The 25,704-nt window shown below is 46.3% G+C and overlaps 5 protein-coding genes across 7 annotated transcripts; 3 read left to right on the top strand and 2 right to left on the bottom strand.

Moving 5' to 3' along the window:
- Positions 1 to 172: 172 nt before the first annotated feature.
- vps8 (VPS8 subunit of CORVET complex) lies at positions 173 to 12,558 on the top strand. The gene is made up of 46 exons (XM_085921851.1): positions 173 to 317; positions 622 to 690; positions 854 to 984; positions 1,210 to 1,306; positions 1,650 to 1,682; positions 1,878 to 1,932; positions 2,015 to 2,139; positions 2,341 to 2,427; positions 2,498 to 2,565; positions 2,759 to 2,912; positions 2,988 to 3,047; positions 3,118 to 3,225; positions 3,381 to 3,461; positions 3,636 to 3,806; positions 3,934 to 4,008; positions 4,129 to 4,164; positions 4,242 to 4,332; positions 4,420 to 4,466; positions 4,539 to 4,628; positions 4,753 to 4,799; positions 5,058 to 5,280; positions 5,361 to 5,450; positions 5,798 to 5,849; positions 5,913 to 5,955; positions 6,042 to 6,114; positions 6,231 to 6,350; positions 6,586 to 6,657; positions 6,912 to 7,031; positions 7,180 to 7,236; positions 7,409 to 7,491; positions 7,707 to 7,791; positions 7,866 to 7,964; positions 8,227 to 8,316; positions 8,519 to 8,565; positions 8,642 to 8,786; positions 8,930 to 9,019; positions 9,145 to 9,312; positions 9,423 to 9,471; positions 9,776 to 9,858; positions 10,074 to 10,154; positions 10,210 to 10,379; positions 10,651 to 10,900; positions 10,962 to 11,006; positions 11,085 to 11,165; positions 11,250 to 11,379; positions 11,845 to 12,558. Exons 1-45 carry the CDS (start codon positions 246 to 248, stop codon positions 11,373 to 11,375), a joined length of 4,239 nt encoding a protein of 1,412 aa, XP_085777977.1. The 5' UTR covers positions 173 to 245; the 3' UTR covers positions 11,376 to 11,379; positions 11,845 to 12,558.
- pcca (propionyl-CoA carboxylase subunit alpha) lies at positions 11,581 to 17,972 on the bottom strand. Of its 2 annotated transcripts, none has more exons than XM_085921853.1 (22): positions 17,572 to 17,972; positions 16,998 to 17,177; positions 16,808 to 16,921; positions 16,658 to 16,711; positions 16,326 to 16,457; positions 16,185 to 16,221; positions 16,029 to 16,107; positions 15,844 to 15,946; positions 15,680 to 15,774; positions 15,397 to 15,547; positions 15,106 to 15,249; positions 14,809 to 14,883; positions 14,648 to 14,716; positions 14,507 to 14,582; positions 14,219 to 14,432; positions 14,018 to 14,120; positions 13,678 to 13,776; positions 13,540 to 13,593; positions 12,130 to 12,270; positions 11,954 to 12,031; positions 11,784 to 11,858; positions 11,581 to 11,702 (listed from the first exon to the last, which is right to left on the bottom strand). In XM_085921853.1, exons 1-21 carry the CDS (start codon positions 17,623 to 17,625, stop codon positions 11,790 to 11,792), a joined length of 2,121 nt encoding a protein of 706 aa, XP_085777979.1. In that variant the 5' UTR covers positions 17,626 to 17,972; the 3' UTR covers positions 11,581 to 11,702; positions 11,784 to 11,789. The 2 variants fall into 2 exon arrangements, with proteins under 2 accessions (XP_085777979.1, XP_085777978.1); XM_085921852.1 differs by having other exon boundaries at positions 11,581 to 11,699.
- chchd1 (coiled-coil-helix-coiled-coil-helix domain containing 1) lies at positions 15,072 to 20,245 on the top strand. Its single transcript, XM_085921865.1, has 4 exons — positions 15,072 to 15,220; positions 17,809 to 17,968; positions 18,118 to 18,236; positions 18,480 to 20,245. The coding sequence occupies exons 2-4, from the start codon at positions 17,830 to 17,832 to the stop codon at positions 18,588 to 18,590; spliced, it is 369 nt and encodes a 122-aa protein (XP_085777991.1). The 5' UTR covers positions 15,072 to 15,220; positions 17,809 to 17,829; the 3' UTR covers positions 18,591 to 20,245.
- Positions 19,029 to 22,153, bottom strand: polr1c (RNA polymerase I and III subunit C). Its single transcript, XM_085921858.1, has 9 exons — positions 21,632 to 22,153; positions 21,294 to 21,365; positions 21,117 to 21,224; positions 20,714 to 20,846; positions 20,507 to 20,638; positions 20,244 to 20,396; positions 19,891 to 20,043; positions 19,390 to 19,506; positions 19,029 to 19,243 (listed from the first exon to the last, which is right to left on the bottom strand). The coding sequence occupies exons 1-9, from the start codon at positions 21,806 to 21,808 to the stop codon at positions 19,125 to 19,127; spliced, it is 1,164 nt and encodes a 387-aa protein (XP_085777984.1). The 5' UTR covers positions 21,809 to 22,153; the 3' UTR covers positions 19,029 to 19,124.
- A 108-nt stretch (positions 22,154 to 22,261) lies between these two features.
- On the top strand, positions 22,262 to 25,576 carry fbxo28 (F-box protein 28). 2 transcript variants are annotated; one of them, XM_085921859.1, is made up of 5 exons: positions 22,262 to 22,534; positions 22,766 to 22,875; positions 23,565 to 23,703; positions 24,382 to 24,577; positions 24,830 to 25,576. In XM_085921859.1, the coding sequence occupies exons 1-5, from the start codon at positions 22,352 to 22,354 to the stop codon at positions 25,300 to 25,302; spliced, it is 1,101 nt and encodes a 366-aa protein (XP_085777985.1). In that variant the 5' UTR covers positions 22,262 to 22,351; the 3' UTR covers positions 25,303 to 25,576. The 2 variants fall into 2 exon arrangements, with proteins under 2 accessions (XP_085777985.1, XP_085777986.1); XM_085921860.1 differs by having other exon boundaries at positions 22,483 to 22,630.
- The last annotated feature ends 128 nt before the right edge of the window (positions 25,577 to 25,704 follow it).

Genomic DNA, 25,704 nt, shown 5'->3' with positions numbered 1-25,704 from the left:
AATAACGAAAGATAACGTACAACAAAATACAGCAGCAGCAGCAGCAGCAGCAGCAGCAGCAGCAGCAGCAGCAGCAGCAAACGGGAAACCCACAAAACGATGGGACTTGAAACTCCTGTCCGTTAGGTGGCGCTAGTGCACCTGAATGTTTCTTGTCAACCGCCGGTCAAATTCACAGACAAGAAGAGATGAGGAAGCATATTGGTGGAAAATGCAAAGTAAACAGCAATTGACACCATTTCAACATGTCGGAATCTTTGGACGCTGGCCCTTTACTCTCTTCCTCCTCGCAGCTCGATCCAATGGACGAGGATGTGGTAAGGCCAACAAATATTCAAGTGTAGCTACACACGCAGAGATTGTGTGTGGGAAAACATTGTTTTTCATGGACGTGTTGAGTTGCAGAACATTTAGTACAATTGACAATAGACCGCAAAACATGGTGAAAATGGCACGCTTGGTGAATGACTGAGAACAAAATAGTACGTACAGTATAACAAAAAAAACAAAACAGGAGGGTGATTACATCATCCACAAATGCTGACCGCATTTCAGTTGGGGAGTGATGTATCTAACAGTGCCTACTGCTTGCCTCTCTCCACGCTGTACCTTTCTCTTGAGATCGATGATAAGGAATTCGACATTCCCCAAGTGGACACACCTCCCACCTTGGAAAGCATCCTCAATCAGGTGTAGTAGTCGATTTCATTTCAGTATTGTTGTTATGATCCTAAAGAGATGGCAATCTTCTCACCTCATGACAAAGTAGATGATGTTGAATCCAAAACTCATGTCGCTCATGTTAGTAAAGGCGAAATAGAAACAGTGCATTTTCCCCCCAATGGCATTGCAGCTGGAGGATGAGGAGGAACCATTTGTGCTGGAAGATACGTGTGTGCTGAATACTGAAAATATTGATGCCCATTCCTGCGATACTGCTTCTCTTGCCAGCTCTGACAGCGGGGACCCGGCTCACTTCAAACGGCACGAACGCACGCACGCACGCACGCACGCACACAAAGAGACACTTGCATGTTTTGAAGTTGCGTGCAGTATGTACTTTTAAACACAGTGCAAATGAAGGTATCACAACTGCACATACTGTATTGTACATGAAAAAAACACGACCTAAATGTGCTCCGTTGAAAAATGTGGCGTGAGTGTTAACGCTCTTTTTGTCACTCTTAAAATGGCCTGGCTGGCTTGAAGGAAGAAGAAGGCAGGGAAATGGAAAGCGGCCATTCACGGATCGGTTCTACGACACAGCGTACTTCAGGGCATTTCTGCGCAGATCGTCTCCGCTGCGGTAATATTTCGGCACGCTCGTTCGCATTCATCACCAAGAGTCGAAGCGAAGAGAAAGAGACTTCGGGTTGTGTCGCGTCAATGTTGACGTGCTTTCAAGACCGCTCTCGTCAATGATTGGTGACAACTATTTTCATGATCAAAATGAATAGAAATGATAGACAAATTGATTTGAAAATGTCGGTGACAACCCTACTAAGTTGTGCCTCAGTGTCCGTTTTCTACTAGTTGTTTGAGCTTTGGGCAAACAACTAAATGCGTTGACTAGTTTTGAGTTGATCATTTTGCAAAATGTATTGCCGAACAACTGCTTGACTAAAGACAACATTTGTATCTTCCCTCAGGACAAGGTTGATGCTGGCTTACCAACTGCGATAGTGAGTATGGGGAGCTCATTTGGGAACGTGTGCACGTCGTGAGCAACCGAATCCAATCCCGCATGGTTGAATTTGACGGGGAATAAATACACTTGGGAATTTGCTCACGAATCGCTTTGATGTTTTGCGTACGCTGTGGTGTCTGTCTGTCTGTCTGTCTGTCTGTCTGTCTGTCTGTCTGTCGGTCGTCTTCAGACGCTTGCCGGCGTGATTGTGGTGGGAACGTCTCACGGTCTGGCTTTGGTCTTTGGTAAGGCAAATCCAGATTTGTGCTTTTGAATTTCCCGAGCCCGGCTTTGATGCCACGTGTCGGCTTGAACTCTGCTCTCCAGATGGTAACCAAGCGTTAAGACTGTGTCTCGGAACAAAAACGACGGGTGCGGAGTTTGGCGCAATCTCTGCCCTCAGCCTCAACAACGATTGCTCGAGACTTCTCTGTGGCTTTGCCAACGGACAGGTACAATCCTGATCATTTTGGGGCTTGTCCAAAACCAAGCTGGCATGCGTCCCAATTTAGTAAGCTCGTGCCATCATCTGTCTGAATTGGCTTCCCGAAGCTCCGAGTCAACAAACAAAAAGCCACCATATTTTGTCGGCGTTCCGATTGCCCATTGGAGCTGGCTCCTAATTGCCGGCTGGGTGTGTTCTTCTTCCTAAGATTACCATGTGGGATCTGGCCAATGGGAAACTTCTTCGAACTATCACAGACGCGCACCCTCCGGGAACAGCAATCCTTCACGTCAAGGTAAGCGGCTGTGTGTGGAGAAAAACGTCAATTGTTGCCTGCTCATTTGTTCCCTTCTTTTTGCTCCAAGTTCACAGATGACCCAACTCTGGCAGTATGCAGCGATAGCGGCGGATCCGTTTTTGAGCTGGCTTTCAGGTCAACGGACGTCTTTGCCCCATTTCCGTAGTCGCGATACGCAATGCCATTTCTTTAGGGCGTGCTCAGCTGTGGCAAAGCGCTTTATAGAGCATCCGAGCACTTTTATCACGTGATGTGACTCGAATCTTACGTCACTGACTAAGTGCCGAAGAGATGCGCAAGCTTGATCTGAAAGCATTGTTGCTTCCAGGAGAGTCATGGGCATGCGTTCGTGTGACTCCAGATGTCTCTTCAGTGGTTCCAAAGGGGAGGTTTGCTGTATTGAACCGTTGCGTGCGTATCCAGACTTCAGCGAGCACCCGATATGCCATTATTCCATGTTGGCTTTGGCTTCCCTCACAAAGGTGCGCCCGCCGTAGCCCTCGTGGTCGTTTGAAACAGCCAGCGAGCCGCTTTAGCCTGCTTTCTTTTGGATGCAGATTCTGGTGATTGGACTCAAGCCCTCCCTCAAAGTTTGGATGACCTTTCCCTACAGCAAGGTGGGATTCTTCAAGGTACATATGCAAAAGACGCACCGTAGCAAGGAGTTTGTCTTGTGTCGGCGTCTAGTCGGAACCATCCAGCGTCCCGCAGCTTGCGTGGCACTTTGTCTCTGTCCAAATGGCCGTCCACCCCTTCTTGGCTTTTTCCAAAGGAGATACCGTCCACTTTCTCATGGTATGTACTCAAGTCCCTCAAGCCACAGTATCTATTTGTTTTTGGAAGTGACTACGTCTATTTCTGGGTGTCTTCATCTATTACGTGGCAGTGACTACATGAACTGGTCAAAGGTGTTCAATTTGCCAGTGTACAGTTTTCATCTCCATTCCTAGATCAAAAGAGAGGAGATGGGTGCCATCCATGTCATCAAACAGAGACATATTCATCTCAGCTGTGATATTATCAGTTTAAATGTAAGTAGCGACACAAATCTCGGCCTTGGAATGGAAAGTAATATTGAGATGACAAGGGACCAGATCCTTTCAATGATTCCACACGGCCACCGTCCAATGTACGCTTAGCTGTAAAGCAAGGTGCGTTTCCTGTATCGTCGATTGACTCTCTCTCTCTCTCCATTTTACTTGGAGTGGATTAACGGTCGCACTTTAGTCCTGGTCGACAGCCAGGAAAAGCTCCAGGTTGTGGACCGTCCCAGTCAGGAGATTTTGGAGATTTTGGACTTGGAGCAGGTGCAGCTGGTATACAACAGCCGCCATTTCAAATCGCTGGCCACAGGAGGAAATGTTTCCCGGGCTTTGGTGAGAAAAATTGAAGCCATAAAGTTGCAATGAGTGATTGATAGCATGGTTGCCTTGAATTGGATTTACTGTGTGTGTGTGTGTGTGTGTGTGTGTTCATTTGGCTCCCGTTTCTTTTGTATTCCAGGCTTTAGTTGGAGAGAAGGCTTGCTACCAGTCCATTTCAAGCTATGCAGGACAGATGGTCTGTTTGGGCACCAAGGTAGGTACTGTTTTGGAGTCCCGGCGTTTGTAAAGCCGAGGTGGCCCGACACCATGTGCTGGTGGTAGCCATTAGGTCACCGTTAATGTCGAGCGCTTTCCCATTGCTCTTTTCTTTCAGTCAGCCCATTCCATGACGCTCAGAACCTGGAGAGAGGTAACTTGTTTTTTTTTTTTTCCCTTTGTTGTCCGCTGTGGTTCTTCCCTCATTTGATTTTCTCTCCGCCTACGCAGCGTATCGACTGTTTGTTGAAGCAGGAACATTTTGTCGAAGCTCTCTCGCTGGCCTGGTCCTTCCATGAGCGAACAGCTAAGGCTGTGATCGGTGAGCGCTCGCGATAACAAATGAATCTCACGAATCCTTGGTCACACGGATGACGACAATGTTAACGGTGCCTTGTGTTTTCTCCAGGCTTGTGTGGAGATCCTGTGAAAAGAAAGGGAATTGTCGGTGACAAGGTATGCTTTGAAAACCTGTCAGCTATGGACTTCAATTGGATCTTAACTGTGTGTGTGTGTGTGTTGCCGGAGATGGTGGAGATACTGCTGCTCTTTGCTGATCACGCCATGAAAAAGTGCCCAGAACAAGGCAGAATCCAAGTGATGGAGCAACATTTTCACGTAAGCACATTCCAGACTCGACTGTCGTCCAAACGCTACGCTTATGCGGCTGCCTTTTTGATCCGGTACCTCCCGCACTTTGATTGGGCATGTTCACTGTCAGTGCTTGTCTGTTTGTGTTCAGGATGCCATTCCCGTACTGATGGATTTCTGCCTGTTGCTACAAAGGCCGTAAGTATTTTGGATGCGGTGCACGATTGCAAACGCCACAATAGATGTGGGCAAAATACACACGTTGCTCGTAGCCCTCTGCTCATGGAAGAAAAATCCACAGTCAATGAAATCTGCTCCAATTTTCCATCATTAAGCGACCAATCCGGCCGGGTAGTGGAAGTGCGTCTTTTGTGTCCTTATTTACGTATTGATTCTGTGTCAATAATTTCCACCCTTCTTGTGACTCTCCAGTCAATATGTGTGTTTTGCTTGTAGCGATCTACTATTTGAGCAGCTTTACGCCGGGCTCGCCGAGAACGTGGTCGCCAAGGGTGTTTTCCTGGAATCGCTGGAGTCCTATGTCGTTACGGAGCGACTCGGTCACCTCCCCGCGCCTATTATGAAGGATCTCCTGGCCCATTACCACAGCAATGCTTTGATGGACAACTTGGAGAGATGCATCGTGCGTCTGGATGTCACAAGCCTGGATATACAGCAGGTGTGGAAGAAGAGTGCGTTGCGTGTGCAATTGTCGTCGTCGCTGCTTTCCCCTCAAATTGAATTCAACGTGTGTTCAAGGTGGTTCAAATCTGTTGGGAAAACCAACTGTATGACGCCATGATCTACGTGTTCAACAGTGGCATGAATGACTACATCACACCAATGGAGGTACTCGAGAAAACTCTCGTCATCAGAAGGCTTTGGAATACAAACGTTGCTAAGCCGAGATCTGATTTTGTTGGCTTTTTGGGTTTGTGTCACACCTTTATCCGATTGTTTTTGGAGAGTTTGATTTTGAAGGTTTTTTTTTTTGACTGACTGACTGACTGACTGACTTTCATATCAAGTCAATGCAATGAGAGCCAGGTCAGTGGACATTTGTGCTCATTCAGCAACACAAGACGGTTCATTCAGACGACGTCATCTTTCGTAGTCGTATCCAGAGATTGAAAAACCTCCGTTCCTGTTCTGAAAAGGAAAAAAAAACAACAAAAAAGGATGACCTCTCGTTTCAGAAACTTTTTGCTGCGATTGGGCCCCCGCTTCGGGAGGGAAGGAGCTTAACAGGTCAGCTTCCTTTCTCTAACTCATTTGTATACTAATACTAATACTTGGCCTGATTTTGAACAGCTGAACAAGTCGTGATGGGAAACAAACTGTTGGTGTACATCAGGTAAGCTAAGATTGGGTAGTTGAATAGCAGCCATTTTGAAGCTGGATCCATGGGTTTATTGTGTGTGTGTGTGTGTGTGTGTGAAGCTGTTGTCTGGCAGGAAGAGCATATCCCCTAGGAAACATCCCCGAGGATCTTGTGTTTCAGGTCAAGATTCAGGTATCAAAGCGTCAGCCAGATGGAACAATGGAGGGTGCTCGGACCACGATATTGGCACTTTTGTTTTGTAGTCGATCGGAAGTGGCATGTAATCCCCGGCTCTCTGTGTTTGTCAGGTATTTGAGTACCTGATTGTGCTCCACACAGGGGAATCCTCATCCTCATCTGACGCTTACCCTCTTATCCATACCCTCCTCCACTTTGACACTCGAGAATTCCTGAATGTGCTGGCCATGGTGAGTTTTCCGCAATGCGATGTGCTGAGTGAATCGGGCTTTTTGCTGAGTTTTCCTCAATGCTTTTTGGTGTTTGTCCGAGAGCCGGTTTACTGGCGTTTAAACTGCCCCCGGCGGAAGAGACAAAATCCCGGGAGAGTCGGGGGACCTCGAGTTCCATGCCTTCGTAAACCCTGGAGGAAATTCTCATGTGGAGGCGCTGATGATGAGTAATGCTTGCTTTGCCTCTTTCTAGACATTTGAAGACTTTCAAAATGACAAGCAAGCCATCGAGTACCAGCAGAGGATAGTGGACATTTTGCTTCAGGTAAAATGATACATACATGTACAGGGCTGGGCTCTCTCTCTCTCTCAACACTCAAGCAATGCCATTGGATCTATTGCATGGACAGCATAAGATTCTTTTGTTGGAAAAGGGCCAACGCAACGATAGATTTCAAAGAAATGTTCAAGATCCAATGACACACACCCGCCCGCCCGCCGCTCCTTTGTTGCTCACTCAAAGCTGCTCTGCTTTGACGACGTGAATGTTGATGCTTTGGAATGGATGATGTGCTCCAGGTGATGGTGGACAACCCAGACTTTACACCGTGCCAGGTGGGCGGCCTTTTTGCCTTTTTGGCCCGGCAGCTGTCCAAAGCGGACAACACGCTTTTTGTCAACAGAAAATTATTTGATCAGGTAAGCTGGATTGCTTCAAACCAGCAAAGAAATTCCAAATTGGAAAGAAATTCATCACTTTCCCAACTTGAGAGCTGAAGTTGAACACGCATGATTTGCCTCCAGCCAGACTTGCATTGGTCATTGCTCTCTACGATATTGGTTTTAGGTGTTGGAATTCCTCTGCAGACCAGACGACGTCTCTCGACACGCCGAACGACAGCAGGTTTGAATTGAATGGAAAATATTCACCATCACGCTCGAGAATGTCTGCTCGCCGATTTTTCGTTGGGGTCTGCACGATGATCATTCTCAAAAAATAGCCAGCCTTGCTTCTAGACAAGAAAGGAAGGTTGTTTTGCTATATTGCTATGTTTGCTTCTTTTCTTGTTCTCAAGGTTCTGCTGCAGCTGCTCCAGGTTGGAGGAGTGGTCCAGTTTGATGAAGAAAAGCTGGTGACTTTGTCGCAGAGAGCCAAGTTGTGAGTAGCTGACCAAAAAAAACATCACGATAGCTGAAGGAAATGCACGCACGCACGCACGCACGCGAGAGGAAAAAGAACAAATACAATCAAATGGAAGAGCGGCATGCTGCAATGAAACCACAGCATTCACCCTTTCCTCGGCAAGCGGACCTTACATATTATAGGAAATAGCTTTGCAAATATGGTCTTTTTGTGCGTCCCTTCCAATCCAGCTACCAAATTTTGGAATTTCTCTACGACAAGAAACGTATGTACGACAAGACCGTCGACTGCTACCTAAAAGACCCTCTGAGAAAGGTCAGAAAAGATAGCTGGAACGGATGGAGAGCCAGCCCTTTCCAACGTGCGCGTCTTTCTTTGCGTACGTGAAGGGCGAGATCTTCAGCTACGTGGAGCAGCTGATGTCCATGTCAAGCCACACGTCCCAGGAGAAAGAGACCATCAAGAAGAAAACGCTCCGACACATTCAGGTCAGCTCCTCTTGATTCAAGATGGTACATACTGTATGATTGCCAGTCATGCAATGGAAAAGTCAAATCAAAGGAAAAATCATTTTGACATCACTGGACCGTACGTGAAGAAGTGTGCGTTGTGCGTGCGTTGTGCGTGCCTGTCCCATTGGTCAGAAGGCTCGCTCTTCCATCAGGAAACCTTTTGTCTCTGCCCTGGTTTGACACATATGTCATTTTGATGGCGCTACGTCTGTCCAATTGTCCACACGTATGTTGACAGGATCTGATCATCTTTGATGCCAGCAAATCCGCCGACCTGGTTGTGTGTCACTTTGCCGAAGAGGTGGATCAAATTCTTTGCGCTCTTCCGGTACGTGCACGCAAACCATTGAGTCGTTTGTCCGCCACATCAGTCCCAAACCACCAAATCAATATTTGCAAAGTGAACAACAATTGAAGGAAGCACTTGTGGTCTTTTCAAGAGAGCCTCAAATTTGGTTTGAGCGAGTGTAGTACGTGTTGGTCAGATCATCTGATGTCCAGCTTACAGTCATGGTCTTCTCTTTCTACAGGATGGCAAGCTACTGTTCAACTTTTTGACCTCATTCACGGAGTCATGGTTGGCCGGCTCTCGTACAAAGCTTTCCCGCCCGGCTTTCTTTTGCGTCGCCGACAACTTGTTTGCTCTTTCTTAGGGAGCGTCATTATCCAGGCACCAGCCTTCCTCTGGAACGTGATCTTCACACGCGTCTGCTGGACTTACTGTGCCGCTTTGCCCCTCAACAGCTCTTGGCTTTCCTTCAAAGCTCACAGCACTACAGATTGGAGGAAGCGATACAAGTACGACAATCTGTCTCGATTGGAAATGACCTGAAATGTTGTGTCGGCCTTGCTCCCGCTGCAATTTGGAAGAAAATGGCGTCCTCATCCAAAGGTGTAGGCGGGAGATTCGATGAGATTGACTTGTCTCATCCTTTGTTTAGATCACCGAGAAGTACCGTCACAGTGAAGCCGCGGCTTATCTGCTTGAGAAGAAGGGAGACTGCAACGGAGCCTTTACCGTTTTGTTGGAGGTACGTCCTCCGTTTCGACCTGCGATCGGAATCGTTGAAGTCCATTGACTGAGTTCGTGCTGCCCATTTCATCGATTGAAGCAAAAACAGTTGTCTCGCTCTCCACCTCAACTCTCCCCCCATAGGCGTTAAAAGAGCAGCTTTCACTACTGACCGCTGACGCCAGCAGAGGGCAGAAGGAAGACGACAAAGAAAAGCAGTCCACGGTATTGAAGAGCGTGGAAAATTCCCTGGATAGCATCATCGCTTTGGGTCGGCGCAACTCCAAGAAACTCCAGCAGCCGCAAATCAAGGTCATTTCTCGTACTGTCGAGAAAGCGCAAGTACTTTTTTGGCTATGGAGAGGAATGAGCTTGCCTTGTTATGCGTCACTGCTCTTTTTTTTTTTTTTTCTTCCATTCAGGAGCTGTGGTTTTCCTTATTGGAGACAATGATGACTCCCCAGAAACAGGGTAAAGAAGCTCACTCGTCCGTTACTTTGTTGTGTCACTTTGGCTTGGCCACAGTACGTATGTAGTACATGTGAGCTACAGGGGCAGGCGTACCACATCCCGGAAGGTTACATACTGGAGACTTGGAGAGAAGAAGAAAAAAAAAAGCCCATGTATGACCAAACCGTGGTTAAGCACCGGTGCCCGGCAAAGGGGATCTTTTTTCAGGCTGTCCCGAGCCGTTCTTTTGACCAAATGAATGCTTGCCATTCTCCTGAACGGCGACTCATTTGTTCATGCGGCATTTTGTGCTCTCCTTTTGCAGTCTTGAAGGATCTGACAATGAACGTTCTCAACAGCATGAGCAGCTTGGTTTCAATGCCCGCTATCATCCAGCAGATACTGCAGGTGGGCGGCCGCGCATTTGTACCTTTGTTGAAACGGAAGCGTCGATAGCTCAGCGAATACCATTTCACTCTTGGTATGAACTCGGCACCCGTTCCGTGTCGAATGAGAATGACCTCCAGCAGACAAAGCGTGGCCGGCACAAGGACTCGCGGCCCGGCCCGGCCCGGCCCGGTGGTGGTGTCACTTGCCATCTGACCAAAGCTCTTGTCTTACAGAGTCCCGTTTACGAGAAAGGACAACTTGCAGAGATCCAAGTCCTTATCCTTGGAATGCTTGACACCTTCAACTATGAACAGGTAAATGGACGAGGGGGGAGGCTTTGTCATATACATAACTCATTTTGTGTTCCAGACTTTATTTGAAACGACGACGAGTCTGTTAAATCATGACCTGCACTGGTCCCTGGCTCATCTGCGCACGGCCGTCACAAAGGGACTCCACCCCAGACAAGACTACTGCAACATTTGCCTGCAACAGTACAAGAGGTGGCAGGACCCGGCGGAGCAGATCCTTTTATTTAGGTAGCACAATGTCAAATGACATCCATACGTACATACATGAGTGTTGCCACTGGCGAGGCCAAAGCTCCATTTTACGCGCTAACCCTAGCGCCATTCCCAAATTCTGGATCCTCAAGTGGACGGGCGGGCGGGCGGGCGGGCAGACGGACAGACGGACGGACGCTCACCGTACACCGACTAGCCGAGGGGCTTGCGAATGTGCCGTGATCCTACATGAAGCGTAAATGTGCAATGACATTCTCAATAGTAATGCATCTGTCTGTCTTCTCAGCTGTGGTCACCTATACCACGTTCAGTGCATGCAGCAGCAGCAAACTATGGACTGTGGCTTGGGAGGTGCTTCAGAGCAGCAGCAGCAGGAGTGGCAGCAGCAGCAGCCGCCGCAGCAGCAGCAGCAGCAGCAGCAGCAGCAGCAGCAGCAGCAGCAGCAGTGGAGCTGCTACAAGTGTTCCACCATCCATCGAGGAAAAGGCGGGCAGTACAATGTACCAAAGAGAGTTCGGAGCACATCCCTCGCACAGGTCTGTATTTTAGGCACCCAAAAGCTCTGCTGCAATCTTCTGCTGAATATCCGTTCCACAGACTCGACTTTCATCCTTGCATCACGATGAAGCTCGTCGAAAGAAGGTCAGGATTTAACAGGGAGGGATCTTGAGACAAAAAGTTGTCACAAATGAAACAACTTTGTTTCTTCTGGCAATGTAGGTTTTGGAGGAGGTGACGCTGGATTTTCAACAAGAGCAGTCGTGGGATCAGCTACGTTGTTTATACAAAGGCCCATCAAGGGTAAGTCATTTGGCACGGCGCCACTGCATCAACCACCACCAAAAGCCATTTGATGTAACCATTGTTTTTCAATTGCCGCTTCAGTTGGCCATCCTGACGGAGCTCTCTCAGCGCCGCAGCAGTGATCGAGCAGGGACACTCATTCAAGCTCATCCGGCACAAGAGGCTTTGAGTCTTAAACTGTCTCCTCCACCTCTGTTGGAAGAATAGCAAGGTGAGCTCATCCCAAACTCTACTCCAACATACTCATTTTGTTCCCACCTCATCAGTGATGCTCGAATGACGTACGATACGTTTGTGACCTGTGAGACTTGTCGCTAAATGTATATTACGTTTGCAAATACAATTGCTTCCAAATGATTTGGCAGATGCTCTTTTTGAGGCATGTGCAAAAAAAACCAAACAGGCCAAACAGTGTGCTCAAATGATTTTATTAGCATGTTCAAATAAAAGGGGCTTGAAAGCAAACAAGAAATATAGGATTGATATTATTGCTAAAGCTCCACCATCAGGCACTGTTGAGGTCACCAATCTCTGCTGGGGACAGGAGAAATTGGGTTTTTTGTTTTCCTGGTACTGATCATCCATTATGACTCAAGAGGGATGGATCATGAATACCTGGAATTATTCAAGCTCGACAAGCAAATCTCCTTCACCAACCGTCTCTCCTGCCTTACAGTGGACACGCTTAACCTGGCAAGAAACAAAGATGGACGACAACACACTAAGAGTCCGTTTGAAATGAGATTTCATCTATTGTGGTCACACCGACCGACCGACCGACCGACCTTTGCTTGTTTGACTGCAGTCATACTGTTCTGCATTTTCATGGCTTCAATGACACAAATCTCTTGGCCTTCTGCAACCTACAGTACATGCAACAATAACGTGAAAACGCCAATGAGCATGAGAGCAAAAAAAAAAAAAAGCATCAAGACAGCGCCATCCATGTATGGTGGTTTACCTGGTCGCCAGGCTCGACAGTAACTGCCACCACTGTGCCAGGCATAGGCGACCGCAGGATGCTGCTGGTGTCTTCGGGAACTTTATCTGGCATGTATGTGTTTAGCTTGGCAGCCAACTCGGACAGAATGCGAACCTTGAACTGCAGAAATAGAAAAGGTTTGAACACAATTAAGGTTGGAATCAGTCAACTGGAAACATTCATCCCACTTTTTACACTTATGCACGCAATTCAAAATGACCTTCATTGCTAAGGGCAACAGCAATTAAATTAAACCTTAACAAAATGGAAGCCCCGGCAGTGGTTCCCAACTTTTCTAATCTAATCATAACTGACGTTCCCAGCATGCACATTAACAAATACATTTCATTCAGCTGAATACATAAAATGGAAGAAAAAAAAAGTCAAGATACAGGTCAAGTCTCGTTTTTTTTTTTTTTTTTTTTTATAAATCAAAAGAGTGACTCAAGGGAATGTCTCTGCAAGCCAATCACTCCTCTGGGAAGTAGGGGTTGTCACAAGAACCTTTACTTCCGGAACCAATTCGGTACCAACACGCAAAAAAGACCGACTATTTAACTTTTCGCTTGGAGAGCGAGCTGTGTCGATTCTTGCCTGAACTGAGAGGGGGCAGTATACGCATGCGAGCAGCACAGAGCAGCAGTCAGCGGCGCTGAAGAAGAAGAAGGGAAAAAAACCCCAAAAAAAAGCCCACTTTGGGTCTTTCTTAACAATGGCTTCAGCAAGTGGGAGTGGGATTCCAACACGCCGAACGGCCGGCCGGCCAGGTCAGGTCAGGTCGCTCAAAGAGTCGAACAAGCAAGCCAACGTGCAACAAATGCTCGAGAGGCTTCCTGACCAAACACGTCCAACATGGCCAAACACCTTAAGGGCAGGAATTCCAGGTGAGTGATTTTCCCTTCATTATCACAGTTGTGCCACCACGTTACGTTACGTTAGAAATCATGTTAACCCGAATATGCCGACATTTGGAGCCGGGGCGGGCGATACGGTTGACTTGAAGGCTCTATGCCACTGCTGGTCTCCTTTTTTTTTTTTTTTGGGATGTATACAGTTGAATATTGTTTTTTATGATCAGCCTTGCTTATTTTTATTGACTTATTGCTCCATCCCGCTGCTGCTCTTTTTTATGTATACAATGTAAGCAGTTAGTTTCAAATAAATGAGTGATTTTTAAAGCAAGTGGATTCTGTTGTGTTTTTTTTTTTTACCGTGGTACCGACTTCGTATCGAGAATGACAGGTATCGGTACCGACTACTCCAATTCTGGTATCGTGACAACCCTACTGGGACGTAAACAGTTATGTATCTATGTATGTCATAATGGATGTAAACAGTATTGTGTACATAATGTCATGTAAGCAAATTCCTACAAGCTTCAAACCTTACCGATGTGCCCAGATACTGTAGAACTATGTGTCCAGAAGCATCTCGGGATAGACACTGGATCAAACAAAATACGATATATTACTGTTGTGAATACGGCTGTAGTAAAGGTACCTCAGAACGGCATGGTTTATTCATTACCTGTAACATTCTGTGCTTACTATTGATAGTGAGTGGTAGCAACGGGGATGCCAAGTTCCACTGTCCGTGGACATCCACCCGTTCTCCGTCCACGTGCACCTAGGAAGAAGGAAAAAAAAAAAAAAAAAAGACACTCTGATAAGCTGATGTCACAAATTAGCTCCAGTGGCGCTTACAAAGAAAGATTGAAAGACACACCTTTTTATAGGTTAAGTGTGGTTTATAATTTAAAAGCAAACTAATTAGGTAGGTGCGTAAAGCTGCCTCAATGCAGCAATTGAAAAAGCCGGGATGTTGCACCTCTGCTTGTTGCCACTCCAACAGAGCGACCTTAACTCACCGAATAGAGGTCGCCGGATTTGTGAACTTGCACTTGGTGACATTGCTGTCCGAGCTGTGCGCGTAGCTCCCAGCAAGTGCTCTCCACGGGTTTTGAGGCTACCCTGCAATGAAAACACACAAGACGGATCGTTTTTGGAGGTGCCCCAGCTGGACGGATGGCGCGCTCGCTCGCTCGCTCGCTCCCTCCCTCACTCCTCACCTCAAGTGACCGAGGATGTTCTGGGAAGAGAGATGGGCTGTGATGTAAAGTGCTGCAGCAGAGGCTAGCAATTCCCGCTTTTGTTCCACTTGTAGCTGGTGACCTTTAAAGCCCTCGGGGTAAATCTCCGGAAGGAAGTTGGTGCTGATGTCGCCGGAAATAAAGCGCGGATGGGTGATTATTTCTCTCAGGAGTGGAATGTTGTGGGTTACACCTAAAGGCAAACCAAAATCCCACATTCGATAGAGCAAGGCAATTTTCAAAAGAAAAGCTAGCTGCAAACAATACCTCTGATGACGTAGTTATCCAGAGCATCCTCCATCTTGGCAAGGGCTTCAGCCCTTGTGGCACCATAGGTTATTAACTTCAAACAGAAGCATAAAATCAGCGCCTTCCTCATCTACTTGTTGAGTAGAATATTTGAGCAACCTTGGAAATCATCGGATCGTAATAGATGCTGATGTCACTTCCTTCCTCGATGCCGCTGTCCACCCGGACCTGGCCGCAACAAATGGATTTATCTCAAAATCTTGAATTGATCTAAGCAAGGACGGAGACATTGGGCCAATTGTCATGAGCACACGACCTACATTGTTGAGATCTCTCGGTTCTTGGTACTGGGACAATCTTCCGATGGAAGGAAGTCCAAATGACTTGTAAGGGTCCTAAAAGAACAAATGAAAACATCAAGTCCAAGTTGAGAAGAGTCAACTTTCCCATGTTTAGTCCAATTCTTTTATAGTATAGAGGAAAACGCACATTCCCAACGTACTAACAAATATCGGATGACAATACGTCTGACCAAAATGTCTCCATACTGGGACGTCATTTCATTTGTTACAGAAGCGTTTCAAGCGGAGCGAGCAGGCGAGACGAGCCGTTCCAACCTCAGCGTAGACGCGGCTCTCCAAGGCCCAGCCGTTTATCGGGACATCTTCCTGTTTGTGCCGCAGCGGGTAACCTTTGGCGACTCGGATCATCTGCTCAACTAGGTCCAGACCGGTAATACACTCTGTAATGGGATGTTCGACCTAGAAGCCAAAGTCGTTACTGTATAACAAACATCTCACTGCGGCTCAAATCGGATTGCTATTTGAATAAGCCTTCGGTTGAGGTTGCCTCGCACGACCGTGATGTGCAAAATGTAGCAATTTGCACCTTAAAAGCCATCTATCTACCTGGAGCCGGGTGTTCATCTCCAGGAAGTAGAAGTTCTTCTTGGAGTCCACCAGGAACTCCACTGTCCCGGCAGAAGAGTACTTGACAGCCTTGGCGAGCTGAACCGCTTGCTCGCCCATGGCTCGTCTTGTCGCCGAGTCCAGGAAAGTACTAGAAAAGTCCAAAGTAGCATCAAAATAGGACATATTTGCTCGTGTCGAAACACTCATCGGCCCCGCCCCGCCCCGAGTTCTTGTCCTCATGATGCAAACCGCTGAGCCCGCAAACACCACTGTTGCTAACCTGGGAGCTTCTTCCACCACCTTCTGATTCCTCCTCTGGATAGAACACTCTCTTTCATTCAGCCAGAGAGCATTGCCGTGCTTGTCAGCCAGCACCTACAAGGAGAAGCGGAGACACCGACCGGTATATGGGATTGCCGTACAAAAAGACACGCGTACCCCTACCTGAATCTCAATGTGTCTCGGGTTATCGATGTATTTCTCAATGAGAAGTCGATCGTCGCCAAAACTCGATGCCGCCTCCTGGGACGAAAAGCGGAAACCTTCCCTGCGAAAACAAACACATTTCATCCTTTGATTGATTTGTTTCTTTCGGCGGCACGCGTGCGCGCACGTCCGTCCGTCCGTACCTTGTTTCGTCGTCGTTCCACGCAACTCTCATTCCTTTCCCTCCTCCGCCCGCAGATGCTTTGATCATGACTGGGTAGCCTAGCACGCAAAAACAAACAAGCAAGCGAGAATTAGACGCTAACGCGCCTGACACGATGCCTCCATTCTATTCTTACCAATGTCTTGTGCAATTTTTACAGCTTCCTCCGGAGTCTGGAGCAAAAAGAAAAGAAACAGAATGGGATTTTTCAAACAACGCATTGAGCAAACATACTAAAAGCAATGCAATCCTCGAAAAGGCAGAATGTTTCACATACCTCGACCACTCCGTCGAATCCTGGGATAGTGTTGACGTTTGCAGCCTTAGCAATGAGTTTGCTCTCAATTTTATCCCCCATGGCTTGAATGGCATGAGTGTCTGGGCCGATAAATGTCACACGTTCCTTTGCCTAGAAAAACAATTGTTAAATAGCTTTTCTTTATTAGTTGCCGTCTCAACTCATGGAAGCAGAATTTCCTGAAGGCGAGAGATTTTGAAAACGTAACCTGAGGAACTAGGTATTCCTTTCAAATGCTAGGAACCTAAAGTCCATTTGGCCCAACACGCTGTTCGTTATCAAAGCTTTGAGCCAACGAGGCTCGTACTCACCAGTCTCTTTGCAAACTCTTTGTTTTCGGAGAGAAAGCCATATCCGGGGTGAACCTTGGGGAGAGAAAAAAAAACAACCCAGCAGCAGCCACATCCCGGGGGCGTCAATATACAATCAGAATAGATGAGCGAGGAAAAGTTCAAGCTTACAGCTTGCGATCTGGTGTCTTTGACAGCATCCAAAATGGCGTCCATGTTGAGGTAGCTCCGATTGGTCGGGGCAAGGCCAACGCATACTGCCTCATCAGCCATCTTGACGTGAACCTGCGTAGGTACACCAAACACTTTGGACAGCGGCGTCCGCATATACTTGTTGTCTCAAGAGTCCGATTGAACTCACGGCGTTGGAGTCGACGTCGCTGTGGACGGCGACTGTTTGAATCCCCATCTTCTTGCAGGTCTTGATCACCCGGCAAGCGATCTCTCCTCGATTTGCGATTAACATCTTGTCAAAGGTCTTTTCGTTGGTCTTAGGCTTGGTGGAATAGTTGGCCTTGCATCCAGACTGGAAGGGGGCATGCTGCAACACACCAGCCAAGGCATCTTTCTTGCTCATTGGTTGACATGATGTCCTTACAGACATGCATTATTACCATGTCATTATCATGACATTTGGAATACAAAGCCTTTTGGTCATTTATTTTGGATCCATGATCTGGTAGAGAGTTTAGTAGTAGAGCTCCATGCAAATCTCAAAGGATATTTGGTGTTGCACTCAAATCAAGCTTTACAATACTGAGCGCGCTCATTCGAGGACGCGCGTCATCGTCGCGAGCAGCAGCAGCAGTTATGCTTGCTGCGAGTTTGAAATGAATGTATGCAATGAAAGAAAGCATATGTCCACCACGAAGGACGTTTGCTGTGGTTTTCCCAAACGTTTTGTGTTGGTGCACGATCCTGCTTCTTCTTCTCACCTTTAAAACGAACACCAATCTGGCGGGTGGTGGTAGGATACTGCGCGTTGCCATCACGACTCCAATCAGAAAGGTCTCACGTTTTTTCCCAATGGATATTTTCTATTTTACTTGACTTTTCTTTTCTTTCTTTTTTTTCACCTTCTACTGTTTCTTCTTCTACGTTTTCTCTTCTTCTTCGTGTTCTTGTTTTTCTTCTTCTACTTGTTTTTGTCTTCTTCTTCTTCTCGCCTGGAGGCTGCGGCGGCTCCCAATGTAATGGCTTCCCAGGGCGGACTCTTATTTCAGGAAAAGGTCAGCCGGTTGCTCTGCAAACAGAATAAAAGACCTGTACTGAAACCCAACAAAGCCCTTGTCCTGAGAGATTCCGTGACCAGCCGCAAAGCCAAGAAAGGAGGTAGGTAAACCTTTGCTCGCGTAACGTAGTGGCAGCATCGGAACGAACGGACGGAACAATACATTCCCACCCTGTCCTGTCTCTGGCTGTACGCCGAAAATGTTTTGATCAGACCACTGAACAGTGATTTTATTTATTTCCCCCTACAGAGGCCACCTGTATCACAGAGTTGTCAGTCATGATGGCCTGTTGGAAACAGAACAACTTTGTGGACAGCCTGTGCTCCAAAGAAATGGCCGATTTCTACTCGTGTGTTGAAAAAGCTCAGGTATCTGTTATATAAACGAAAGCTTCGGATATTTCTATTCTATCGAAGGCAGTTGCTACACTGAACATTGGCGTGGTCTGGGAACGGAGACGGCATGCCCACCTCTGCTCAATTCAAGCGCATTGATCTGATTTTTGTACCCAACCCATTTCATCTGTATATGTACAGCCACTCTGCTGGTGGATTTCCTTGCCCCTGGGATCAGTACAGCATCAATCTCTCTCTCTCCCTCTTCATTTGCAGATTTCAACGAAAAATAGCGCAGGAGAGACAAGTATTCAAGGAGGACGTCTGACGCCAAAACAAACCAACACCCTGCTGAAGAGATATCCCACTCTACGATTTGAGATCTAGGAACATGAATGTATTTTGTGTTTGACTTGAAATGTGCCACCGTGTCGTACATTTGGAGCAATGTATCGTCAATTCAAGGTACGTGACTCGGTCAATCGAATCCAGGGCTGTCAAACTTATTTGTTTGCTGTTTGGCTTCACTCGGACGGCCATCCCAGTTACACCAAATGTTGACTTGTCTCATTAATGTCAAGGATAGAAGTTTGTTCAATTAGCCTTTGTAACCATGATCATGTTGCGGCCTGAAGTCGATTGTGTTCAGTGTGTACCCATTTTTAGCGCTGTCATTTTGATATTTGACTATATTTGCTCATTTTATCCAAGCTTAGCGTCATGCCTGCCTGGTACTTGTTTTCACCTCGAGCTAGGGCTGTCATTAAACCTCATTATATAGGCATTTCAGCATTTGTACACTGCTAATAAATTCAAACAAAATGCTTTTTTTTTTTTCCCCCCACAAAGTTTAATTGCAAAATGAAGCTATGAACTAACAATTCTACAGGAAGCCCCGCAATAGATGTCATTCCCATTCTTTCACTCTGCGTCAGTCGAGTCCAGTGCATTGAGGAATCTCTGACACTTAGCCATGAGGACTTTGATGCCTTCTGTGACGAGGATATTCGGGGGCAGAATTCCAGTAGTCTCCACAGAAACTGTTTGAAAATGAAAAACAATCAATTCCAATTGCACACATTTATTTCAACACCACAATCCCTTAAAAAGATTTAGGTGGAGATGGCCGCATCACTTGACAAGTTTCAATGCACATAAAATGAACATGGAATAAAAAAGAGCATACAGATGAAATGGTCTCGCACTCGTCCAAGTTTCACCACATTCTTCAAGTCATCGTGACGGAGAACTTCTCTACTGCATGTATCCAAGCGACTGTTGACTACTTTAGCAATCTTGCCCCCTGAACAAAAACAAACGCAAAGCTTTCAATCCATTGTTAGGAATCGGGAATTCATTTCTTCTGGCAACTAAGTTTGGCCCTCCCAAACAATTCAAAAAAGGGATAACAACCGCAAAAAAAATTTGAACATATAATAACCACATGACAGGTTATTTTATTTCTTAATAATATCTCTCTCTCTCTATATATTTGCATCATTTTTTACAAGATGCCTCAGTGGCGCCCCCTACAACATTTTGAAATAGCAGCCCACGTTGTACGCACAACTAGGTCTGTGAAAAGTTGCTGGTAACAGCCCAAGACACACATAAGACCTACCCCTCTCTTGGAGCTATGTGCTAAATCAGGCCATTTTGAATTGACTTTGGCGTAAGGGAATGTTACCTTCATCGTCATCTTCCAGTTGTATAACTCCTTTGGAAAAGCAACGTTGTAGACGTTCCGCCTTCTCTCCCCGCACTGTATCGAGGAGGGTGATCTCCGGCAGGAGGCGGTAACTCGCTGTGGCCACGGGAGAGAACTTGGCATGATCCTTCCCTATTCAGAGAAGAAAAACACGTAATTATCACGCACTGAATGAACCCGTTCATTCCCGGTCCTATTTGAATGAATGAATGAATGAATGAATGTTGTTAAATTGCTTATTTCTACACGGATGACGTTCAAACGGGCCACTACTTCGTTGGCACTGTTTATGCAAAAAGGACAAATAAATAATACTGTGGCTTTTTCCTCACCAATTCCTTTGACGCAATGCATGACAATGTCCAGTTCCTGTCCTGGCCGGAGCAGCGCTATAAGGATGTCATCGTGTACCGGTCCAATATTGGAGTCAGCAAACACGTCTGCCTGGTTACCGATTGGGACCCATTTGATATCTCTGGAATAGACTAGAAGAACGACAATATGTACGTAACAAGGTGACTTCGCTTTGAAATTCCTCCTTCCGATTCATTCAAACGGAATATACCTACCTACGTAGTCGCACGGCCTTCCCTACCTTTGTTGTTTGAATATTGTTCTCGCGGATCCGAGATATCTTTGCCCGCTTTAGCGTTCCTGGTGCATTTAATCTTGAGGGATAGCTGAATTGTGTCTATTTCGGAAACTTCCTCTTCTGCATACTCCTTCTCTAAAATGAAACCAAATGCCCTATCAAGTAAGCGATGCAAGTCAGTGTTACAAAAAAAAGCTAAAAGTGGCTTACCGGTACTTCTGTACTCAAAGAGAAAGGGATCTGCTTTGATGGGGATGAGGCCTAATCTCTGTGCCAGCACTTCATCTTGGACAATAGATGTGTTGCTATAGATAAAAACCTTTTCAATAGCCATGGTGGGCACCTACAAGCACAATCAAATATTCTCATGTCAAGCCGACGTGCCCCTTTTTTTCTCGCGTTCTTTGCATACGTTGATTGAAAAACTAAATAGGTATGGTATAAATGGCATGCCTATTAGCACCCAATTTGTGCAGATAGGGAACAAGAGGTCACGGTATTCGAACATCGGGTCCCGCAAGGCTCCGTTTTGGTGCCGGAATTATTTGCATGCCATCAACTCCAGCCAAAATCAACCAACAGAAATCTGTATTTCTTCAAGAAAGATTTCAACCTCTGCTAGTAAGATCCTTCTGAAGGCATTGGCAATAGCTGCGTCGATCCCCACCATGTCAAACTCCATCAAGTTCTCGCTGACCTCTGCCACATCAATTCTGAAGCGCTGGAAAACATGTACAGTTATGAATACAAAATGATGGAAACGGTTGGCATTGACAAGATACTTACTTACCTTTTGGAAAGCCTGCATATCCCAAGAGTCGTCATAGCCAGGGTAGTTTCCTGGGAAATCACTTGTGTGAACCTAAACGTGACAAATGAATCATCATAAGGTTGATAGACATTCTGTTGCTAACCAAAGCAAACGTGCCTTTAACATTTTTTTTTTTTTTTTTCAATTCCGGGAATAATTTAAATGTTGATTCAACCAGCTTGGACTCAACCATTAGGAAAATGCACATGGTTGAGTGAACCACCGGTACTTTTTGGACCTGAATTTCAGAGTTTTCATCCTGCTCTGCCACATCACCACTACAGAACATCATATTATTATGGCAAAACGTAACTCACATTTCTCACGCAAAATTCTCCTAAAAGAATCCGATTACGGACTTCCTCGACATTTCGACTAACGTCCACCATTTCCACTGTTATTTTCTTTTGCTGCTGCTGCTTCTTCTTCTGCTTCTTGTTTTTCTTCTTCGTCTGCTTCTTCCCTTGTCTTGACGCGGTAGCTGCGTCCTCCATAGGTCGGTGCCGGTACCAGATTTATTATTATTATTATTATTTTTTAATTTGCTCGATGACGTTTACATACGGCGGGGGGTAGGAGGATACAGTTTGGTAACAATATGAAAACGTCAATAGATGTTGACCACCGATTGGACAAAAGGGGACCGACCATAAATATAAATGGGCATTTACGTTCAAAATTTAAACAGGACCAAGAAAATCAAATTCTATATCAGACGTTTATGAGACAAAATAGCAAACAAAGGGGATCGTAGATAAAAAATTGGCATTCAAAAGATAAAAGAGCATAAACAAGAACTCGAAAATACAAAAGGAAAATTGCCAAAACAAAGACTATCGATGGGGCAGATCCAAACATGGCGGCAACCCGGTGGGTGACGTAACAAGCTCGCACCCTAGTGCTCAACTCCTGCACACTTGACCGAGGGACGCAGAGCGAACGAACGTACGTAGTGTGATTCTCCGGACAGGGCCGAGGACTAAGGAGACGGTAGTTGAAGGGGTCTCAACGTCATATCCGTTTTAGCAGAGTCCAAAATGGCTACCAACGTGGAGCGAATCGATAGTCGCGTTAGTTCATTACCTTCAGATATTGCGGTACTCAAACAACAAGCAGTGGATCAGAGCCATCAGAACAACCCGCTTTTAGGGCTTCCTATTGTGGCCATCGAGGCTATCCTCCATTTTTTATCTTACGATGAAATCAGTATGCTGCGCTCGGTAAGAACAACAAAAGGCGTGACGGGCAATCTCAACTGTTATTAGAATTTGATCAATCAGTACGGTCACCTCAAAGCGAAATATTGGAGCGTAAAAGTGAGATTCTTGTATTCTTAGCATGATCTGTACGTGTGCACAGTTAAATAGGAATTATGATGCAAGTCAAATGGCAATCACCTACTGTTAGCAGCTGTGAAATGCATGACTGACATTGACTTTGGTTGTTTGTAGGTTTGTAAGCGAATGGATATGATCTGCCAGCGTGTTCTTAATCAGGGCTTCCTTAAAGTGGAGCGTTATCACAGCATGTGTCAGAGGCAAGTCAAAGCTCAACTACCCAGGTAAGGGTCGACTCTCCGAAGAAAAAGCTTACTAGGCTCTGCTTAGTGGATAGCGGCGGGCGGACGGATACATAAAACGTGCACCATAAAACGAAGCAACGTAATAACGAGACCATCATTCTAATGATGCTTTGCGAAGAAAACTAAGCATTCCGCTCATGCCCAGCGCCTTTATTTTATGCCCGCTCCGCCGGGGCTCAAGTATAAGCAGGGCTGTACAGGCAAGCAATTGCTTCGCCCTCAGTCAGCCACAAAATAAAAACCTACGAGTGGGACAGAGCAACAAAGACAATCAACAAGCCCCCATTGAATGCACATTGTAAAAGAGCACAAGCGGTACTTGTTGTATAGCTCATCCTGATTGATTTTCCTCTTTGTTTTCTATTTTGCCGTCTTTACGGTAGCCGCGAGGACCGTTTATCTCGATTTTGCAACACCGTGGGCATTAATAAGTCACCCAGATTTTACCGTTGACCGCCATGCAATGTTCGAGTCTACTGAAGGTAAGGTATTTGGAACTTAAAAAAGAAAGACACGTCAGCAATTGGAAAACACGAGCTCTTGGCCGCAGTATGCATCTCTCCATTGATAGAATTTGAGCCAGCGTCTGAGGCAAATCTTGTGCAATGTTTTGTCATTATGACCACACAGTTATTCATTTATAACCCCCCCCCCCCCCCCCCCCCCAGACGAGAGTCTGAACGGAGAAACCATTCGCTGGCTCGACACGCGGACATACTCGCTGCAGTGGAGACGCGGCTTTCTCTCCTCAACATGACCTTCATGAAATATGTCGACTCCAATCTCTGCTGCTTCATCCCCGGAAAGGTTGGCCATTTGAATTTTAAGTCAAGAGTCACCAGAGACACTGTCTATTGGATTGATCGTCAAGTCTTCCTTCAAGAATACATTGAGAATTGGGTTTTTCTAAAATGAGACAACTGCACGCATGAATGTGTTAGCTTTTGATTAACGTTTGCGTGAATGTTTCCAACGTATCAAACGCCGCTCCTCTCCTGCGTGACTTTTGCAACATGACTCGGACGCAGGCAGCATAGCGTCAGTGTTGTTTCCTGGAGTCACTGGCCACCCGTGTCCGAGAGAGAGCCGACACGTAAGCCCCGTCCCAGTTTGACGGAGGAAGTCACGAAGGACTGAGTACTCTTACCGATCCCATCCGTCATTAAGACTCCTTCCTTTGGCCATTCCACCCACATCCTACCAGACTCCTCGATAATTATTATTACTATTTTTTTTTCTTTTCTTCCTTCCGTTCTTTCACCGGCCTTCATTTTTAAACATTTTCAAAAATACTTGAATACTCTTCTTGATACTCAGGTGGACAATAGTACAGTAAATACATGTCATTTAGACACATCTTGTGATGGAATCGGCTTTTTTTGCTTTTTTTTTTAAGCCAATCAACTCGGCCTTGCCATATTTGATTGTTACCGTTTATTGCTCGGTTCCTGTCTCGGTAAAGCGTTTCATTTTTGTTTTTGTCAGGTCATCGATGAGATCTACCGCGTGCTTCGATACGTGAACTCCACTCGAGCTCCGCAGCGAGCTCATGAGGTTCTTCAAGAATTGAGGGACATCTCCTCCATGGCAATGGAGTATTTTGATGAGAAGATTGTTCCCATTCTGAAGAAGAAGCTGCCCGGAGCCGACTTGTCCGGGCGGCTAATCGGTTCCGCTCCTGGTAGTCTCCCTCCCTTTTTCCAAGTTCATTTCAAATATCCTTGACTTTTCTTTTGGGACGAAAAGTCAAACGGCGTAGCTCACAGTGAGGACAGATGGATCTGCTAGCGTAGACGCAATTTGTGAGGAATCCAGAAAGGGTTAAGTTAATAGAGAGTAAAAAGTCCCAACAGCCCACGGGCCGCCTCGGCACCCATCGTCTGCGTGAACGCCACCCGGGAACAAAGTATTAATCCAATGTTGTTTCTTTCAGTGGCAGGTTCCTCAAGTTCCCTAAGCACCATGTCTTTGTTGGCCAAGAACGCGCCGTCGCGCTCCGAGTTGACCAAGGTGCAGCAGCAGGTGAAAGTCAACGGCGCATCGGTGACCGTTTTGCGGAGGGAGATGCAAGAAATTCGTGTCAAGCAACTAGAACAGCAGAAACAGCTGCAGGACCAAGAGCAGAAGCTGCAGGAACAGACGCAGGTCATCGGCGAACAGAACGCCCGCCTGGCCGAACTGGAACACAAACTGCGTGAACTGGTGGACAGTAATGCTGCTTTGGGAGGAGCCAAGGCCAGAGCATCCGCGGCGTCCACATCCAATGCTGCCGCCGGCGCGAGCGACGGGGCCCGAGCCTCCTCGACCACCGGAGAACTGGCTTGCGACGGAGAGCCGGCACTGAAACGCACCAGAAAAAGCTGCGAGCTTTTAAGAAAATCCAAACGTTTGTGTCGTAAAAAATGACCCTTCTTTCAATCTCGTGCTAAGCTGCTGCTTTTTCGTCCCTCGTGACTGTGTTATGTTTTCACGGTAGGTCGAAACCACGTCCTTTTCATTGGCTTCTTGTCTCCTTCCTTCTCCATTCGTGACTCAAAAGTTGGGATCATGGCATATTGGAATGGGATTTTGCTTTGAAAAAAATCCGGCCTCTCAAATGTGTGGCAACGTTTGCAAATGGGCATGATTTCTTCATAAACGGCATGTTGCTACCAAAGCCAAATAAAAGCTTTTGTTTTTACCTGTCAACTTGAACCTCTTCAAAGGAAAACAACCAAATGGAGTTTAAGGCCAAAACCTATTTGGCATAGGGCTCCCAACAAACAACTCTAAAATATCCATGACTGGCTAAATCTAGGTGAAAGGTAC

This window comes from Syngnathus leptorhynchus, chromosome 10, assembly GCF_054491065.1.
Source record: "Syngnathus leptorhynchus isolate UIUO chromosome 10, UIUO_Slep, whole genome shotgun sequence".
NCBI lineage: Eukaryota > Metazoa > Chordata > Actinopteri > Syngnathiformes > Syngnathidae > Syngnathus > Syngnathus leptorhynchus.
The sequence above is the reverse complement of the archived record's forward strand: the minus strand, read 5'-3'. Positions and strand labels throughout refer to the sequence as shown.